The following is a 20,698-nucleotide window of genomic DNA, read 5'->3' on the forward strand; positions in this document are numbered from 1 at the left end:
TCAGTTTTCCCTACCCAAAAAAACAATGATTCTGATATTCATCTCGGATCACACTGCCCAAAAAAGACAAGTTTCAAATGGCGCTTTTAAAACAGGCCTGATAAATGTTTCAAGCTGGAACTGGCCCTTACACGTCCCAAAAGGGGGACATTTCTATTGTCTACCTGTCGATTCATGTCCAGATCTGGGAACAAAAAACCTTTTGAGGAAACATTTCATATTCACTTTTTAAATATTTCACCCTCAGGGCTTCACCAGCATGTAATATTAGCTCAAGGACACCTGACTATTTATAGGCACAGGTGTGGCTGATCAAACCCTCCAGTTTCAGGAGAGTCTGTGTAATTATTGGGAAGAAGTGATTGATTTTTTTTTTTTTCCAATTCAAAAACGCTCCATTACAAGAAAACGTTTATGCATCTGAAATTTCTCTTAAATACAATGAAAACCATGAAAACTCAAATTTGATAAAAGTATCTAGATTAATAGTTCTAGTTTGATGGAAATGGTCATTTAATGGCCTTTTATTATATATTACATTGAGTTTAACCATCACTATTATAAATGATGCATCAATGTGTGGGTAGCATTTTACTGTAATGGCAGGTGGAGCTATGTTTATATACTTATGTACAGTACAAAATGTAAAAAGGAAATCTGAGTAGTTTTGAGACGATTTAAAAATATATTTTTTGGGGGGCTTATTTTGTCGAGACAGGACAGTGGATAGAGTTGCGTTTGGGGAGAGAGCGCGGGGAATGACACCTGTCTTATCCAACAAAGGCAATAATGGCCTAAATAAAAGTGAAAAGAATATGGCACAAATATTCACCCAAAGTTTCAGAAAATCTGCAGAAGCAAATATTAATTTATGCAATTCCATCCAAGCAAATATAAGGAGTGTCTAGTATCATTTAATCATAATCTAATGTCTAGTATACTACTACTTTCACTTCGACTAAGGCATTTTACGACTCTATTTTACCAGTAACTTTTGAGATTATCCTTCAAAAAACACATGATGGCAAGTCGATGACAAATTCAAGAGTTAACCGTTGGTTTACAGGATTTTTGAGTTGAAAACCTTAAATCACTGCAGATGTCCGTAAGAGCATGTCCATCCACCTGTTCAGTGGAGATTCTGGAGTCTGTTGGGGCCCTACGCAAAAATCAATTGGGAGGCCCTCCAACCAGTGTTCAGCAGGGCAATGAGAGTAAGTGCTATCAGAATGGTGAAAAATAGAATTAAACAACAGAGCCGTAAAATGCCTTAGTTGGAGTGAAAGTCCAAATTTCCTACAGAAACAAAGTGTTGAAGAAGTTGAAAGTAGCTGCCCAAAGAAAAACTGAAGAAGAGTATGAGTACCTCAAAATGGGTACAGAAGAACCGTACTTGAGTAAACGCGCTTTCCTTTTAAGGTGGGCCACCGTGCTGAAAATCTGATTGAAACCAGAGAGGAAAGGCTATCAAGCTATTCAGCCTCCATGTTGTCAGGGATTCAGATTAGCTGTCACATCGCTGAGGGAGAAACAGCTGAAGATTGGAGAGGCTGATTTCATCTGAATAATTTCATGCTTTGACTGGCAGAGCTCCACGCTCACCGTCCCAGGACTTTTGACGTCAGAAGATGATAGACACGGCAAAGAATAACGACCCAGGTGGTGCAGACTAACGCATGAATACAATCATCAGGAGGAGGGGGAAATAAGACAACAGATGAAAAAATGAACTCACATTTTGCAATGAAGAAATTCCACTTGGCTTGGTTTTTTTTTTCGAGTAGACAAAAAGACAATCTTTATTTGTGTGTTTCTCTCCTTGCTCTGACGTCTGTGTTTTACTTTTGACTCGACTGACTTTAATGACTGAGGTCAGCATCCACAAAAAAACACCACAAACAGAAAAAAAGGAGACAAACTCATACATGACGCTCAGACCTGGAGGCCTCCTACCTACCACTACCGACCATGGATCACAAACCAGAGAAGAAGAAGAACGATAGAAGGACAGCATCAGTGGAATAGAAGAAGAGAAAACACATTTTTTTAATCTTCCACAGGCTAGACCCCATCACTGCATCCCACACAGGAGTAATTAACAGTGATTTTAAATGCTACAAAAATAAGATGAAACAGGGAAGGAAGTGCTTCCCTTTTGTTTGTGTGTGTGTGCATGTGTGTGTGTGTCTTTGTACATGTGTGTATGTGCATGCCATGTCTCTGTAAATGTCTAGGTCTGCATGTGCTTTTCTACATATGTCTGCACTTGTGTGTGTTTATCTGTACATGTGTGTATGTATGTGTGTGTTCACAGTGCTTGCTCATAATGTTCACTTCCCAACATTAAAGAAGTCTCAGTCCCATGATGCACACACACTTTCTCTCCCCTCCCACCCACCCCTGTGCTCCCCCCCCCACAACCCACCCCCCACCTCTTTGAGCTGTTCCCTTTATAGTCGTGTCCATGAATGCTCCCACAGTCTCAGAGGAACAGTCTTGTTATCAAAGACTGCATGTGTGTACGGTAGTTATGTCCGTGTGTGTGGGCATGTGCATGTGTGTTTTTTATGATGCTACCACACACACACACACACACACACACCCCTCGCCTGGTTTGCCACAGTCTATGTGCTTTCCCTTATTGGTTTAACCCTCAGACCCGGGACCAGCTTCAGTCTGTGTTTACGTCCATCGTGATCCGGCCCCTGGCTCCGAGGGCTGGTTTCCACTCAGTTTCACCTTTTGGGTCCATTTATCTCCCGGCCTCCCTCGAGCTAATCCACCAGCGAAGGGAGAAACGGTGCGAGGAGAGAGAGGGTTTTTTTTTTTCTCTTTTGATGTCTGAAAAAAAGTCTCAGGGAGAGCAAGAGAGCGGTAGCAGGGTGTTTTGTTGATTTTTCCCCCATGAAAAAATATATCATCATTACAAACGAGATTGATCTGAAGGATTCACAGTGGTCATGCAACTTGAGTGTCGCCTCCTTCTTTTCTCTCGCCCGTGCCTCGTTCGTTCTTACGTCACCCACCTCCTGCCCGCCCCCTCCATCCCCTCAAAATCCCCACCGATCCGATAGAAGTAAGTGACCACAGTTGTAATAATACAGAAACACAAAGAAGTGGGTTACCAGTGGTACATTCATACATAAGAAAGTCACTTTTCCAAAAGCCACCCGAACCCAATCGAGACATTAGACAGTGCTGAATTAAGCCTGTGCTGTCCAGGCTGTGATAAATGCTTTGTTTAGAAACATGAATAAGACAAAACACAACCCACCTGAAAATATACACCTCATCAAAAACCCACCCAGAACACCCACCCCCACCCACCCCCTCACCCTCCCACTGAACCAGCCTATGATTATACTTGTCATTTTAATGTGAAATCTGAGTTTCTCATAAAAAATAAAACTGTGATTTCTTTTATATCACATTTCTGTGAGTCTACACTGCTCCTAAAATATCAACACATATAATATTACATTTCCCATACGGCCATTCAAATCTGTGCCCGCATTGGTTTTCGCTTTCTCTTCTGCACAGCTCGGGTCACTCTTCTCCTCTTCATCTCTGTACATTTGCTCCTTGCAGACTTGGAAAAGGTCCAGATAATATAGAATTTCAATTACAATGCAAGCTTGGCCACCTCCAATTCTTGGTTTGACAATGGGACAGCAATAGGAGAAAAAATCAAATTTTTGTGCATCCAGGCCTGTCGCTTAATGCATCCTGCCGTGATTGCATGATAGGAATTTGCCCTGGAACGACAAGTTTAATCATAGCTGTGGCTAAATCTACCCCATCAGCCGCCAGGAGTCAATAGTCAAATCAAAAAAAGGACCCCCTGATATGAGTGCAGAGACATTTCCCTTGTGTTTCTCAGCTGAGAGGTGCTGTTCATCCCAAGAAATCTGGGATCAGAGATGGAGGGAAGCTTCCAAAAACCAAAATCCTCTCAGCCAGGCCTGGAAAGTGTGTCCGTGGCTGGGCATGGGAGGGGCTGGCAGTGGGGGTGGTTGGTGGTCGCATAAGGAGGTGGAAGGTGGGAGGACAGAGACAGAGGGCTTCCCTGAGGGGTGGTGGATTAAAAGAGGGACAGCCAGCCCAGCCCAGCGACCTCAGGGTGGGAGCTCCAAGAAGAAGAGGAGAGGAGGGGTTGGAGGGGGTCACACCCAGGAGAAGAGGCCCAGGAGCAGTGAGACCAGGGCTGCTAACAGGGCCACGGACCCTCCTGGCCTCCAGCTGGGACCTCCGTCAGTCAGGAAGGGCTCAGGAGAATCATATCCCGACCCATCTGAAACGGAGAGAAGAGAGAAACGACAAAACATCTGTGCTGAGGAAGACACACAGACAGATCAAAGACAGCAACAAGAAAAATGAGGGAGTTGATTTGAAGACACACACAAAAAAGTGGAACTGTTAAGAAAGGGAGGTGTGGAAAAGAGTGACAAAACCACAATTCTCAAACCAGTCAAAAGCAAAGGAAAGGCAGAAGAGAGGGGATGTCAGAAAAAAGGATGAGGGTAGGAAAGAGGAAGGAGGGGGGGAGTCGACAGCAACAGAGCTCTGCAGGGGGGTTTAACCAACCTAATTACAGTTTAATCACACAGACTCGGAATCTGGAGCAGCTGACACACACACACACACACACACACACACACACACACACACACACACACACACACACACACACACACACACACACACACACACACACACACACACACACACAAATATGCCGAGACACACGTTCAATCACACACATATGCAACCGCTCACAGCTCACCCCAGTGACAGTATTTCACAGATGAGATGGAAGTTGCAATGTCAGACAGATTACTTTAAGAGCAGAATCTGCAGAGAGGAGCTGCAGGAATGTCAGAAGAAAAGAACGTATGTTGTTTCAGTAATTATGGAGGAGGAGAGACTCCCCCCCCCCCTTAGCGCAATGTGGAATGATCTGAGCCTGGAAAGCTGCAAAGGCCGACTCTCATCCTTCTGCTAACATCTTCAAAGCCGTGTCATTATCTGGGGAAGATGAGCGGGTACCTGGTTTCCTCTTAAGTTGCTCTTTAGGCATTAGGTAGAATCCCCCCTTTGACAAGACTTACAGGTAGATTTTTCTAAAGATAGCACCAGTGTAGCATAGTGCCTGCTGTAGTTTGATTCCCATGTATTTTACACCCTTCTGTTAGGTTATTTTAAGTGGCCTCAATCATAGGCACACTGTTAACACTTATGTAAGAAGGTGCAATAAACGACATTTCCCAAGTTGAATTCTGCTTGGAAAAAGGCAAACATATTTCATTTTTTTTCACAAGTCTGACACAGACGGAGGAATTTCATTAAAACATATGAAGTGTCTATTATTAGATTAGGCTTCTACAGTATGCATTGGGTGTTATTATTTGATTACTCGTTTCTTATGAGCGGATCAAGCTTGGCAGAGTAACGTGGAGGCTTGGTTACATTTTTTTTTTTTTTTTTTTAGAGAGCACTTTCAGCCGGCTCTGCTCTCTTTCTGCAAGGACAGAAGGTCTCCCTCACACCCAGAGTGATGTGATGTGATTTGATGTGAAGTGCGTATGCCACTTTGTGCCTGTGTGCATGCGTCTCATAGTCTGCGTGGATGTGTCAGAATGTGTGTGTGTTTTCATTGTGTGTGTGTGTGTGTGTGTGTGTGTGTGGAGGTGTTGAAGTGTTGCCTGGCTGCTCTGTGAATCAGAGCAGAGAGTGTTGCCGGGGCATTCTATCAGACCTCTTATTCCCCTCTAATTTTACTTTGATAGCCAATCTGGACCTTTAAGTGTGTGTGTGTGGGCGTGTGCATGCTGGTGTGTGTGTGTGTGCGTGAATGTGTGTAGTCAGAGCGTGGCTTACCTGGAGGTCTGACATACACCTTCAGCTTTAGACATGCTCGCCCCACATGGTTTGGGTGAGGAGACGCTGTAAGAAGCAGAGAGATTGAAAGAGGAGATTAGTTGGGAGATGAAGCGATTTGTGCTGCTCATTGCACTCCCAAAGTAATTGAAAACATTTAATATATTTTTTGTTAAATCTTGTTCCCTCCCTGAGTGCTGCAAGGCTTATTATCAGGTGGTTGGGTGGACTGGGAGTTTAAAGAGACAGTGCTATAATGCTTTATAGCCCTTGGGCAGAAATAAGATTTGGCTACCTGCTATCTCCCAGCTGTCTCTTCTTTCTGTATTACTTTCAGCTACAAGTAAACACAAATTAAGTGAGTAACATTGTCCTTATATGAGTTTATTTCACACATGGTGTGTGCTGCCAAATGTAATAACCCATGTTCATATTTTTTTCTTGCCCGTTAAATAACAATAACCAATAATGAATTAAGTCTACACACAAATACTTTGATATGAAGCTAAAGCCTGATTATGGATCATTCTTTTTATAGACCTCTATTGATGTACAAAAACTGTGACTGACACTGTTACATATAAAAGGTGTAAATCTTAGGCAAACATGGGCATTGTAGTTTAAGGCAGATCTACATCGATGTACAAATCCAGAATTGAAGTTTTCAAAATGAATAACGGGTTTCTAAACTTGTCTTCAAATAATAATAGAAAGAATTACATAACTTTTTTTTGTCAGATGCTGTAAGGAATTTTAGTTTGCGTCGATTTTGGCTCCCCCAGTGGACAAAGCAGTGCATCTTATCTTTTTGATGATTGTAAGTCGTTTTTTTTTTTTTTAAATTATTACAAACAAACTCATCCGGCTTTCTTTTAACCGTCAAACATGTCCCTCATCAAGAATCATTACGATGGTGAAATGAAGGCTGTTTCTGTTGCTGTCTGTCACTTCTTCTGACACCCACCAGGCAGCTGCAGTTTCAGGCATTAATAATGCTGATGGTCTTATTTGCTTTATTGAGGTCATAAAGAGGCATTAGTATTCATTCCAGTCTGTTTCATAACCTGTAAAAAGAAATCCCCACAGGAGATTTAAATAATTATGCAGGGCGAAGCTAAATACCTTTATGCATTAATTAGATATCTATCCACAAACAAATTGATTTTTTTGTTGAAATTTCCATATGGCATGTGTTTGAACTCACCATAGTGAAATATTTTTCTCGGATGGCAGGAAGAACCAGTAAAATAACTGATATAGTGAATATTACTATTCTGCACACATTCAGTGGAGAATCTTCTTTTAATGTCTGCAGGGCTTTAAGGCTGACTTCTATTGATGTGGACATACTGACTGTTGTTGACTTTTTGTCTTGTTTGAATAACAATTATAACAGTGAAATAAAGAAGAGCTTTCCATTGTAATTAACATAAAGCAAACCTGTCAAAGTTGATTATTAAAGGGAGGCGTCATAAAGCAGGGGAGGTATTTGTTCTGTAAGTTAACCCTGGGTAATTTGTTGTAATTGGACATTAATGTTGTCATTAAAGCAGCCCATTACTTTCTGTAAGACATTTATTGCTTGGAGCGGTTATAGAGTTTCTTAGATTATGTCCTTTTAAGTTCTCTTAAACCCACGCTCCTGAGCTTGTGAACTCCCGTAAACATTGTTAGCACTTCAGGCTATGTAAACAAGTCTGTGAGGGATTCAGTCATGCTCACACTCACACCTAAAGGGAAATACAAGCTTTTTCTAAAATCGACCTGACTCGAATGTCTTTGGAATGGAGGGGGGGGGGGAGTAAAATGCATGCAAATTCCCCACAGACGCAGATCCCTGTTGCTGAGAGGTGACAGTGCTAACCACTGAGACACCGTGCCGCCCCGACTGAATGCTGGAAAAATGAGAAAATGTTAAAAAGTGTCTGTGATTCAAACTTCAAAGTGGAGTAAATGAAATTGAATCTGGGTTTTTAGTCCCACCTCGCTCTGATGTGAAATAGAACTGGAGACCTTAAAAGCAGACGACGACTGACACTCTGACCGCTCGTGCATGCAGACACACACACACACACACACACACACACACACACACACACACACACACACACACAAAGACACTCACACTCAGATATGAGGCTGTGAGAAAGACACACTGGTGCTTTCAGGAGAGTGCGTGGAGACCTATTGGCCTTCTCCCTTGAGGAAGTCTGCATCGTCGGAGCCCACAGTGACCCAGGAGAGCACCATCATCAGGATCCACAGCGCACAGGAAATAAATCTGACCCTCCCCGTGCCCTCTCCTCCCTCTCTTTCTCCACACCACTCCTCCCTCCTTCCACCTATGTGCCCTTCACCTCCTCCACTCTTTCATGGCGTCCCTATAGTCCACTTCTTTTGCCTCACTTTTCCTCAAATCATCCACCTACCTTCCTAAAAAAAACCCAGAAAGTTTAAAGTGGTCCCCTATGAGGCTTTAACAGCTTTGGATGGAGCTATTTCTCCCGTTGTGTGTCTTTGTTCAGATTCCCTACAGTTTCGCTGATAAGTGGCGACAATACTGGTAGAAAAGGCTGGTAAAAAGGTTCCTACAAACCAACCCATATATTCCTATACCTGTTTTTCGATGGAAAGCACTAAGTCAAATTGGTTAAAAAATAGAATAAAAGTAGAAAATATTAGTTTGTCTTTTCAACATGCCCTCTTATAAAAACATTTCTTGTTTTAAAAGTCAAATATCTGCTCTCCCAGCACCTCTGTTTCCCAGCGTATGCACAATCCGACGTCTTCTGAAAACCCATTGAAAATCACTCAACCTCATCAAGTGGCAGCTGGGAGAAGTGAGGGGCGGAGCCGACCTGTCAACATGTCAGCCACATGACAAACACACGCACAGCAGCCTGCAGATATGTATGGGAACACACTCACACAGGTTTGGCCACACATTGTCCTCAAAGGATCGATGCGTTTTAATTTTGAAGAGAATCTACTCGGATGAAACACACACACAAGCACACACACACACACACACGCACACACGCACGCACGCACGCACGCACACACACACACACACACACACACACACACACACATAAGCACACAAGCACACACTCATCACAGGGGCTGGATGGTTAAAACTGTCAACATGCCTTTGTTCAACATCATTTCTGACCTGTGCATGTGTGTGTGTGTGTGTGTGTGTGTGTGTGTGTGTGTGTGAGAGAGAGAGAGAGCAACAGTGAGGCACAAAACAAGTGAGGTTGTCACTCAAGATGATTGACATGGCCTTTCACACACACACACAATTGCTTGACAACTGACCCCACAACCAGCCCACCCCTCACACAACGCGCACACACACACACACACACACACACACACACACACACACACACACACACACACACACACACACACACACACACACACACACACACACACACACACACACACACACACACACACACGCTCCAATCTGGTGGAATATACTCTACCCTCAGGGGTCCCAGAAACACAATACTATCGTCAGCAACTATACAACTCTGGAGGGGCCCTGTCCATCCTTACATGAGACTGAAAACAAAAGAGTGTATTTTTGTGTGTGCGTGCCAACTGGGAAAAATGCCAGTAGGACATCGGTGTTATCTTCGCCTCTTTAGCGCTCTGACTCTTGCCTGCTGTGTCTTTGTTACAGTGCCGACAACAAACCGGTGCAGAGGAATATTTGCAGTTATTTAGTTCTCATTTTTGAAAGTTACTCTCTTGACAAATAGACTCTCTTTAATCATCCCGCTCAATAATTCAGCAGTCCACCGCATTATATTGGTTTTTGCTTATTCTGCGGCATCAGAGAAAGAGCCTGACCACTGTTATGCTTCAACAAATTGAATCCAAACCTGTGTCATTATCCGTCAAGGAAACTATTTTGCCAGGCTGATTGCTTCCTCCTCTCTCTCTCTCTGAAAGAGGAGAATATCGCTGCAAGGTCAGCTCCACCGTCTGGTGGCGGAGGATCCTCATCCCATTATGACCATGGTGAGAATGCATCATCACCTACTAAAAAGGTTAAGGTCAGTTTCAGCCGACTGTGCAGTTGTAACACCAGGGAGAATTGAAGAGACCTGTGTGCCTCGTCTGCAGGAGTACGATTTTTCTTTTTCACAAACTCTGAAGAAGATATCAGTGACAGGTAGAGTTTGGGATGACATTAAGAGAGTATAGCTCAAACTGAACTACCCAAAGAAGACTCTTTCTAACGAATAACGCTTGTCATTACAATCTACAGACGAAACTGAGTAGCTACCAGGTTGCTTAGCATTTTTGTTCAAACCAAAGACCAGTTACTCACAAATTACGGGCTGTGGCCCCCCGATGGGCCTTGAAGGTACTTCAGGTGAGCCGCAAGAAATCTTTACATTAAATAACACAAAATCTTTAAATCTTACAATCTATTTGCAGTGATTTGTTGGTTCTGATGGGACTATTTTAGACTCTATTTTAGTTTCAAGGGCGAGGTGCATTTAACCGCAATCCTTGGCCAGCAGGGGGCGACTGTACAGGTTTTAAAGAGTTCCTAGAATATACAGTGTTAACCAACAGTAATATGAGTTCATTGATCTGCTCAGTATTATTGTTCTTAAATCTTTATGGTCTCAACCACCAGTGCTAAGTCTTCCATGACACCGTGTGGCCATAAGAGATATAGAACTTTATCCTTTAACCTGTGGATGAAACGTTTCTGCTACGGCGACCTGTCAACCAGGATAGAGACCTAACAAGCGCCCAAATACCGAACTCAAGGTTCCAAAAAGGGAGTTAAACTGGATGAAACCACAGAAGCTGAAATACAATCTATTGTTCAAACACAAAACCATGCATGGACAGACATTTTCTTGACAAAGTGACCTCTTTTGATTGTGTGAATTATGACTGTCTTCTCTCTTGTGAATCATTGTCCTTCCCAGCTGGTCTCTAACAGGAAAAATCTTGTCACAAGAAGCCTCACACATCTCACAGCCTCCACATAGAAACAAGTGTCACTTCTCCGTGCAGCACCAGGAAGTTTGGACATTGACAGAAACACTTTTGAAAGTCAATTTGATGTGCTTTTCTGTGATTACTCACTGATCTTAGACTTAAGCGCCCGGATGCGGTAAATCTATCCCTCCCGTCTGGCACAGCGAGCAGCTGAAAACAATGTTTAAGAGTAATTTGAGCCTTCTATTTGTCCCTTGCCTGGAGGTGGAATGATATCTTTTTTAGTCGGTTCAGAAAAACAGTCTCAGGGGGTTAGACCCATCTGTGATACTAATACATCACTTGTTGAAGTGAGGAGAAACATCAATACAGCTAATATAAAAATGATTACAAACTACGCCTGGTGACATTTTTACCACTTTGCTGAGCACACCACTTATGATCCCGACAGAAGCCGAGAGACGCATCATGAAATACAGTGAGCGAGCGAGCGAGGGAGAGAGAGAGAGGGGGAGGGGGGGGGGTGGGGGGGGGGGGGTGTTTATGAACGCCTGTGGGTGTGCGAGCGACATGGCAGGCTTTGTTTGAGAACTCTCTCAATCAACTTCTGTTGATTGCACATTTACATATCGTTTACAAATGCATATTGAACAGACGCGCGGCTGATACACAAACACATGCAGGAGGGTGGTTACACACGCCTCACGTAGGCGCAGGGCGACCAAACAACAGCATCAGTACAAAGGTATAAGCTGCACACTTTCTCCATGTCCTGAATCTCAATCATCACTGAGATTTAACATTTTCCATTAAAGCTCCTGCAAGGAGTTTTTTTTTTGTTCTAGCTGCTTATGAAACAGCCTGAAATGAATATTGATGTGTCTTTACGACGTACAAAAGCAAATGAGACCATCAGCATAAAGATTCAATATTTCTAATAGTTTTCTTTTTATGTCTGAAAACGCTGCTGCGGGGTAGGTGTCAGATGAAGTGATTAACAGCTCGCTGCAGAAGGAGCTCATTTTAATTTTTCTCCACAGCAAAGAATCATGATGAGAGATACATTAAAGTGTTGAAAGATTATTTTTGATCATTAAAACACCACCTACAGGGTCAAAGGATAAGCACGCCCCTTGTACAGAGGCTATGGAAGCTTCAAGTGGGCGGCTCTAGTTGGACTCCAACCTGCAGCTCCTTTTTCTGCATGTCGTTCCTCATTCTTTGATCCCTGTTAACAACTCTATCAACTGTCCTGTCTCTAAATGCATGAAATATTTAAAAAAAAAACACTACCTACACATGTACAGGACACAATCTGTGGGACGCTTTGTCCACAGTGGGCGCCAAACTCGACACAAACTAAAAGTTCCTCATAGGAGCTTTAAGGAAAGTTACTGTCGGGAGTTTTTCATTTTTATAAAAAAGGCATACATCCCCCCTGAACACACTAAAACACACAAAAAGACTTGCAGAGAACCCACAGATGTAATAGTACTCGTGTCCAGGCCTAAACTCGAAGCCCAGGGAGAAGGGGGTGAAGAGCTGGAACTTCTCTGAGAAGCGCAGGGGCCCGTCAGGACCGCTGGGACGGTTGCACTCCCAGCGCTTGAAGCCACGCATCCTGTGCTGGCAGGAGGTGTAACCCTCATGGTTGACCATGAACAGGATGTAGCGCTCCATGCGCCCGTGGGACGGAGGACCCTCGTAGTAAGGACAGTAGATGTCCAGATAGTCATTAATGTTCACTGCCACCCTGTACTCTCCGTGCCAGAACCTGCGAGACAAAAAAAGAAGAAAAACAAGAAATGACTTTTTTTCTTCATGAATACAAATGAGAACAAACAGGCTCAGGAATATGCACACAATCAGTGTGAAGAGGTGAGCAGGCTTCAGAAATAGTTTACTGAGAGAAAAACCTGATACATTTTCTATGATACTATGAATATTTACGAGCCATATTGGATTGCTGTGTGATTTGGCCAGCCTAGAGGAGTCTGCGGTGTGTGTCCACTTAGTGCAGTCATGCTGTGTACTGTAATTATATCAGATTGTATGTTCGCTCACAGGGCATTTTTGTGTTTCCACATGAAGATCCAAGGTCAGAATCCGAAAAAAAAAGAACTGCAACCCACAGAGACACAACACATTGCTCAAGGACTCTTCAGCAAAACATTTTCTGATAGATGTGTTTTAAACCACATGAGCGATGGAAGTAAGAAAATAAACCCAGAGGAGGTTTTGAAAAAAAAACAAAAACAAAAAAATACAATTTCTTGATAAACAAAAAAATCAACAATAATTCCTGCGGTAATGGCAAAAGTTTGCATAGAAACAAATACAGCTCTGCGAGCAATGCTTCATGGGATTTATTAGCATGTTTAGAATCTACTCTCTTTTACTTCTTTCCAGTGTTTGAATGAGCCTTTCATGTGATACTCAAGAGAAGTGGGTCGTGTGATGGTAGGGAGCACACATTACTATCCCATCCCCTACAGCGGAGTATTGAAGCGGGCCGCGGTGAATGTCCTCTCAGTTCTCTACACATGCAGATCACTGTCTCTCCATTTTTGGCCGTTATTTTCCCTCGCTTTTATTCCTCTTCCTCCTGCTGGCACCGAGTCAACAAAGCTTGTGAAATAGAAGCAGGTAACATATGGAAATACATGAGACGATGACTCCCCAAATCCCCTCTCAACCATCTCTGCACAAGCAAAGCAAAGCAGTACATTAAAAACATATGGCTGTTTTTTTTTTTTTTTTTTTGAATATTCCAGGCCTCTGTTTGTGTTTATGTTTGCCTGCCAATGTTGCTTATACATGCAAACTGAACTTGTGTTTACAATGGGAAAGTCACTGGAGGGAAACCGTCTTTTTTAAAGGGATAAAGCTGAAGATATTCTATATTTTTGTTATTGTCAACAAATGCCTTAAAAAGATGTAAACAATATGTGCTCTGTCTGTTTCTGCATACCCCATCTTCTCAGTGGCTTTATCCTTTTCTCTTCAAAAACTAATCTTTTCAACATAAAAAAAAAAGGCAGAAAATATGTCACATAACAGCTGGATACTGCTGAGTTTTTAAGGGGATGTTTATTTTAGTTGCTGATTAAAAGACATGTTTATGATTGTGGAGGAACCCCCAGTGCAGCAGACATTCATTCATTTTTTTGGACAATGGAAAAAATGTCCATAGAACAGAAGAACGAGTTAGCACATATCTGCCTCTAGGCTACAGAGACAACACTTGTTAGTAGAATTAATTATTTGTTGGTTTTTGTCTCTACATGGGGTTTGCTGACAGGAAAGTAAACACAGGATTTCACCCAGCATACCCTTCAAAACTCTTATTTGCAGGACAACCTCATGTTGACAGCTCCAGTATGAGTGATCTTTCAGTATGTGTTAAAAAGAAAGGTCTGAAAGCTGAGTGATCAATCAATATTTGACATCTTATACTGAATCTGTGCTCAGACATGTCACATTTGCTGAAACACAAGTCTTAAAAAACATAACGATGTTGTTTTATGTATCGGTCTTCTTTCATCAAATACAATTCAGCAGTATTTATATTTCACATTTGAGATATTTTATTCAGTAGCAATCCATAAGTAATTTGTCCCAAGGGCAGGACTTGATCATCCTTCTGTTTTTGCATCGTTAACAACCGAGAGCCTTTTCAAAATTCAAATTTCACTTTGAGAAATCCTTCAGCAAAACGTCTAACATTCAGAAGAGTAGTTTCAGATTAATCAGTGTGATATCGGAGTGTTTTTTATCAAATCTCTTTAGGAGTATGTGCATATTTTTTTTGCATCTGAAACCCCCTTACTTTGTCCTTCGTCCTGCATGGTTCTCGTCATTATCATCATCCCCCAACTTGGCTAATTTAATTGCAAATGTTTCCAGGGCAAATACATTTAAAAGAGCAGCCGCTGCACGTTATCAAATCTTGTTTTCTTGATGCTCGGTAAATTTGAGACGTCGGAAAAATGTCTTCAATCAGACGAGAATAAACAAACCCAGTTGTCGGGCAATCTTGATGTCTCAGATGGCGCACACAGATTGAGCTTTTTAAACAAATTCATCATCTTCCCACCTCACCTTGGCAGTAATTGATTGCTCGGAATGAAGACATTTTGGTCAAAGCACTCTTGGTTAGCAGGATATCTAGCTTTGGGACAAATTATCCCTATAACGGCAGTCCTATCCCTCTCCCAGAGGGCAAATCAGGAAGTGAGTTAGATGTGAAATGAGCGCCTTCATGCCTCGGTGCTCTATCAGAGCGAGTTTTGCAGGTTCTAAAGGGATCCTTGAACAGATCATTTAGAGGCATTGATCCACTGGGGAGCTCCACTCAGCTCTCTCCGCTCCCAATCAACTCTGATTAACAACTAAAAAGGGAAAAAGCAGAGGGAGAAACAGAGGGAGAGAGGCACAGAATGAGAATTAAAAAAAAAGGTCTTAGAAGACAGAACAGAAAGGGGGAGACGGAGAGTAAAGGTAGAGCGTGAGGATATAAAAAAACGGAGGGAGAGATAGAGAGAGAGAAGACTAATGAGACTTTATGAAGTAAGACGAAAAAAAGAAAGAAGAGAAAGGAGGGAGCAGAGGAGGACGAGGAGGCCAGCTGGAGGAAGAGCAGATGGAGGAGGAGTTTTTCTGTCTTTTATTTCAATTTGAACGACTGTGGTTTTCCATCTCAGACAAATGTGCTTTGCCTATTGATTGTGCACGGATACATTTGTGGACGACTACCATCTGAGCATTAGCACTTTGGGTGTATAATAAAGTGTGCGTGTGTACTAGCGTGTCTGGGTGCAATGTGTGTGTGTGTGTGTGTGTGTGTGTGTGTGTGTGTGTGTGTGTGTGTGTGAGCTGGGTAAAGTGGGTTCTCGTTGAGTGAGGATGCTCGATCCAAGAAAAGGCTAATGTGCCAGGATACATTAGGTTGTATTAAGCCACTCAGCACCTTGCCCTGCTCCTGTGACACCGTCTGCATTCCTAATACACCAGGGCCAGATGTGTGCATGTGTGCAGATGTGCATGTGTGTATGTGCAGGTGGGTGCAAACGCACATCGAGCTGTTAACCAGTACATGTAGCGGTGCAGTTATGTGAGGATGAGACTGTGTGTCCCTGCATCCCCCTTCCTCTTCTTCAGGCTGCATGTCATTCGGAATTAAACACACACACTGCACTAGCCAAAAAGACATGGGAATGCACTCTCACTTACTGCATGTCTCCTCTTCATAGACTCTATGTCTGTGATGTGTGTGTGTGTGTGTGTGTGTGCGTGCGGGTGTGGGTGTGCAATTTCCACAGGTATTGGGGTGTCTCTCTTTCAGAGTGCATGTTTGTGATCATACTTTACTGATTATTTAAACCAAATCAAACGGTTTACCGACTAGAAAACATTCACAGAATTTGAAGGGATAAGCAGAGTTCTGCAGAAGGGCTTTAAAATGCAACTCATGACTCACAGCTGAGTTTTTATCGAATGCATCAGGTACCAATAAAATATATATTGGTATTAAAAATTAAGATTATTGGGGACAAGGGATTGAAAATAGGGCATTTTGCAGGAAATGGGAAATAAATTATTTCTTAAGTGCTTTTGGGAGCATCACTGGTACACCGAAGTTTTGTACAAAAGTTAGAAATAAGTAAGAAATCATGTACATTGCAAAACTGTCTGCGATATTTTAATTGCTCTGTTTCCGAGTTCTGTTCCCAGGAGGTACTCAGTATTTAATAAAAGTTGTATAATGTAGTGATACATATTTTATATACAATTTACTGTAAAGTGGCCTGTTGTTAATCTCCTGTTCCAATATTCTCGTTCTCTTTCCCTGTACTTAAATTTATCTAACTCATTCACTGTGATCTGTTGGCTATATGACAAAAATGTCATATCATAGACTAAAAATGGACCCTTATGAATCTAAAAAAAGCATCCTGAAGTTTTGATTTTGGTGACCTCTAGTCGTTTAACTACTTACTTTACTGCAGTGATGCACAGGTGTATAACAGGATGTGTGATTTAAAGCTATTTAGTCCAACGATTTTCAACTACACAAACCTTCTATAACATTATTATTTGGGGCGGCAGTAGCTCAGTGTGTAGGGACTTGGGTTGGGAACCGGAGGGTCGCCGGGACAGCCCCCTCACTCTGAGACCTCTCCATTAATGCATGTCCATAGGATCCTGTTTGTGCATGTGTGTGTATTTCGGCCTATGTGTGTGTTCATTTTCATTAAACAGAGTGTAAAACCGAATTTCCCCTCGCGGGATTAATAAAATATAAATTATTAAATTATTATAGGGATTAGTTGAGTATTTTTAAACTAGCCCATTTCAGCTTGACTGTTTTACTAAAGTTGCCAGCAGCCAATTTTAGTTTGTTAGCTGTCGGTCAACAGACGGTCCCCATTGAAACCCAAAATGGTAATTCTTACAGCGGTGAAAGTGATTACTTTAATAGCTCAGACATTTTATTATGTCAGGGCTAAGAGTTTGAGATAATTGGCCTTATGAGGGTGATTGACTGATGGGTGGGTAGCTGTTAACTTTAACTGTTGGCTTTGTTTTCATTGTTTGTATTATGTTAGCTGAATGGCGAGCTGGATATTAGTTATTTCAGCAACCAAGATATTCATTTGGCCAACCTCAACTCTACCTCTTTACCTGCTTCTATAATAGCTGGACTTAGTTGAACTCAGCATTTCCAATATAGCAAGGGCCTTTGTTGGGCTCTATCAGAAACCAGTGGTGACGTCACTGAGACTACGTCTATGTTTTATACAATCTGTGGTATAGCCAGAGAGGGCAGCTATGCATTAATTAAGTTACTCTTCACCCGATAATATAAAATACCTTTAGAACAATATGCATAATTTCCTTGCTGACTTGCCATTTCTCATTCCTTTTCTTTATGTTTAAAATCCCCCCCCCCCCCCCAAAAAAAACCCCTAAAAACATCAGGGCTCCAGCCTCCAGCCAAATACAGATGAGGTGGGTGGAATCTCATTTGCCATGGAAACTTTTTCGGATGTTGGGAGTTGCTTAGGCATATCTAGAGCATCTGAACTCCTCGAAAGTCACATTGCTGTTGAATTTATTTAGAGTATTTTTCAATTCCACGTCAAACAAAATTAAATTTGTCTCCAGTGGGGATGGCAGCAGACATCTCAGAGACGCATACTGTATGTCTCAAAAGCAGAACTACAAAAACAACAACAAAAACAAACATAGACCTCCAAAAAAGGGAAAACACACTCTTTGTAATCTGGGTAGGCTGACCCTGTAAGACAGAAATGTCAAACTCAATTTCACTAAAGGCCACATTGGGAAATGAGGATCACATCAAGGAAAAGACAAATATAGTTCATGCCATGCTTTCATTCTAATCAAAAATAAACTGTCTTTGAGCCTTCTCTGAACAATCTGGTCCACCAAAAGCCCTCAAAAATAAAATTAAAACGTTGCTCTGACATCACAGCATTAGACAACCAAAATAATTCATTCTGACTGCATTTGTACATGCAGGCTACCATACTGCCAACTACAACCTTGTTTTACAGGATTGACTATCACATCGCAACGATAGGGCCTTTTATTTTTTAAAAAAGCAGACTGAAATACATCACAGCAGTTGTGCCAATTAGCAACATAGGTTAGGTTAGCATAATTTCCAGTGAAGCTCAAAGTCCTGAGCTGTAGCCACTTTCAGAATGATAACAAGATGTTTGTCTGTGAGACGAGATCTGTGAGTGGATCTGTTGATCTTGGTCTCAGACAATATTACTCACACAAATAAATTCTTCCAAACATGCTCAGCAAGAACTTGACTTAAGGCGTAGCTATGGCATCATGTTTGGAATGGAATAAATCTTGCAAAATGGGCCGTCTAATCAGAGTCAAACTTCGCAGTCAGAATCAATCTATCTATCTATCTATCTATCTTTCTATCTAGTGGACATTGGTATTATTTAGTTATCAGTGTAGTAACCTGGATGATCCTTAGCTGTTTGGCTATGTTGTATCTTAATTGGAGCGTAATGTTTAGTAGATCATTCTTCTTTTTTTTTTTTTACGTACTCTGAGGATTTTATGTTGATCTGTAACTGTTTATTTTATTACTCATATTACAGTGCATGTTATGTGTCACATATAGTTAACACTTTTTTTGAATCCATCCTATGCCTAATTGTTAATCTAGTCGCAGACAGTTTGTTTTTATTAAGCAAAAGAAGCCCACATGTGGTTTCAGAGCTTTGGAGCTAGCCTGTTGTGCCTAACAAAAAAAGTCTGGAAAGTTAAATAATAAGAAAATGAGCTTAGAACAGAGGCTTAAGGTAATGGTTCTCTATAGCTACATATGCTAACTGTTTGCTAACTGCTAACAGCCCCCTCACATTACACCTTTCATTGATACATTTTTTGTACAAAATTGTAACTGAACATCAAAAGCCTGAGTGTATAAGTACAATTTCATCCTTAGAATTGTGTGAGAGAAGACACGGTTGCAAACTTGCAGACCAAAATAAACATCCCCACATTTAGCAAACCTGAGAGCACCGTGAATATTTATGAGCAAAAAGTAGCAAAAACACAGACTGCGCCAATTTTCACTGGGATTGTCAGGATTTTTCGACAAACAAAAACGTATCCCGGCATAATAATTTGACAGATGCTAAAACACGGTGGCACAAAGTTCTACATGTAGAGGCTTAAAGGTAGCTTACAGTGCAAAATTACAGAGTCCTACTAATCCATTTATTCATCGTGTGTAAACTTCTACCGCCGCAAGGACGAACATTATTTTCATTTCTTACACTCTGGGTGATAAGATTTGATTACCTTTCATTTCCCGGAGAAAGATAGGTTTTTGTATTTTCTGCATATTGACAGTCAATAATAATTTCCACATGTGAAGCCACGGAAATTGAGGAAAATTTGGTAATTAGGTTCAGAAAGGACAAACAAGAAGATAGATATTAGAATTGTTTTGCTCTGAAGCTCAGCAGTGCCTGATTGAACAAAAGAAAGACCCTTAAAATGAAATTCTTGTTGTTCAGCTTTTTTTGGAACACTGCTTCAAGCGTATTCGTTTTAATATAGTCTGTGTGTAAATCTGTGCAATATGATATGATGGGTTGCTTAGTTTTCTAATCCCCTGATGTCTCACAGATTCTCCCCACTGTTTCAGTGCAATTGAATTTTCTGGCGAGGTTAGCACCATGCTGCTCAAGGACTTGGCTTTTGGCTGCTGGCTCTTATCTGGATGTAACAACGCTCCTTCTGAAGGCTTGGGGCACAATGTGCACAATGCTTGTGCACAGTGGGAAAGAATTAGTGTAAAATGGTTTTAAGATATTATGTGCACACTTCAGGTGGACAAGAAAGTAGAAATGCACAGTAGGTGTGTCTCCATGTACAGTAATGACTGTGTGTGTGTCTTTCTCTGTGTGTAGTGGCCACTTCTTAGTATTCTGACACCACTGAGTCATCAGCATCATCTTTGACATGGCTGTGATCAAAGCCTGTGGTTGGAGAAGCTTCGGATGTTTACCATACCTGCCTTCGTCCTCAACAGCCGGCATGATCAGCGGATCAAACATCAAAGGATTCTTCGCTCTCTCCCACATTCTTCCCCCCAGTCTCTCTCACTCTCCCTATATCACCCCATACATAACTTTCTCCATCTCTCCAGCTTCACTTGATCTTCCCCTGTCACTCTTGTTGATGCTTCATTCATACAATGGCCTGAAAAAAAAAACAACTACATGCCCTTGTGTGTGTCAGTCAACTCAAAAGCTTTCCCTTTGCTGTCAAGATTTTTGTT

General features: G+C 41.8%; 1 protein-coding gene across 1 annotated transcript in view; it reads right to left on the bottom strand.

The window, feature by feature from the left end:
- Nucleotides 1-2,403: 2,403 nt before the first annotated feature.
- Nucleotides 2,404-20,698, bottom strand: part of LOC132993250 (ephrin-A2-like) — an 88,040-nt gene continuing 69,745 nt past the window's right edge. The window contains exons 2-4 of the mRNA XM_061062974.1: nt 12,336-12,628; nt 5,878-5,943; nt 2,404-4,291 (exon numbers count right to left, since the gene is read on the bottom strand). Coding sequence (XP_060918957.1) covers nt 4,164-4,291; nt 5,878-5,943; nt 12,336-12,628 — 487 coding nt within the window. The 3' untranslated portion in view covers nt 2,404-4,163. The remainder of the gene's footprint in view (nt 4,292-5,877; nt 5,944-12,335; nt 12,629-20,698) is intronic.

This window comes from Labrus mixtus, chromosome 18 (assembly GCF_963584025.1).
Source record: "Labrus mixtus chromosome 18, fLabMix1.1, whole genome shotgun sequence".
In the NCBI taxonomy this organism is placed as follows: domain Eukaryota; kingdom Metazoa; phylum Chordata; class Actinopteri; order Labriformes; family Labridae; genus Labrus; species Labrus mixtus.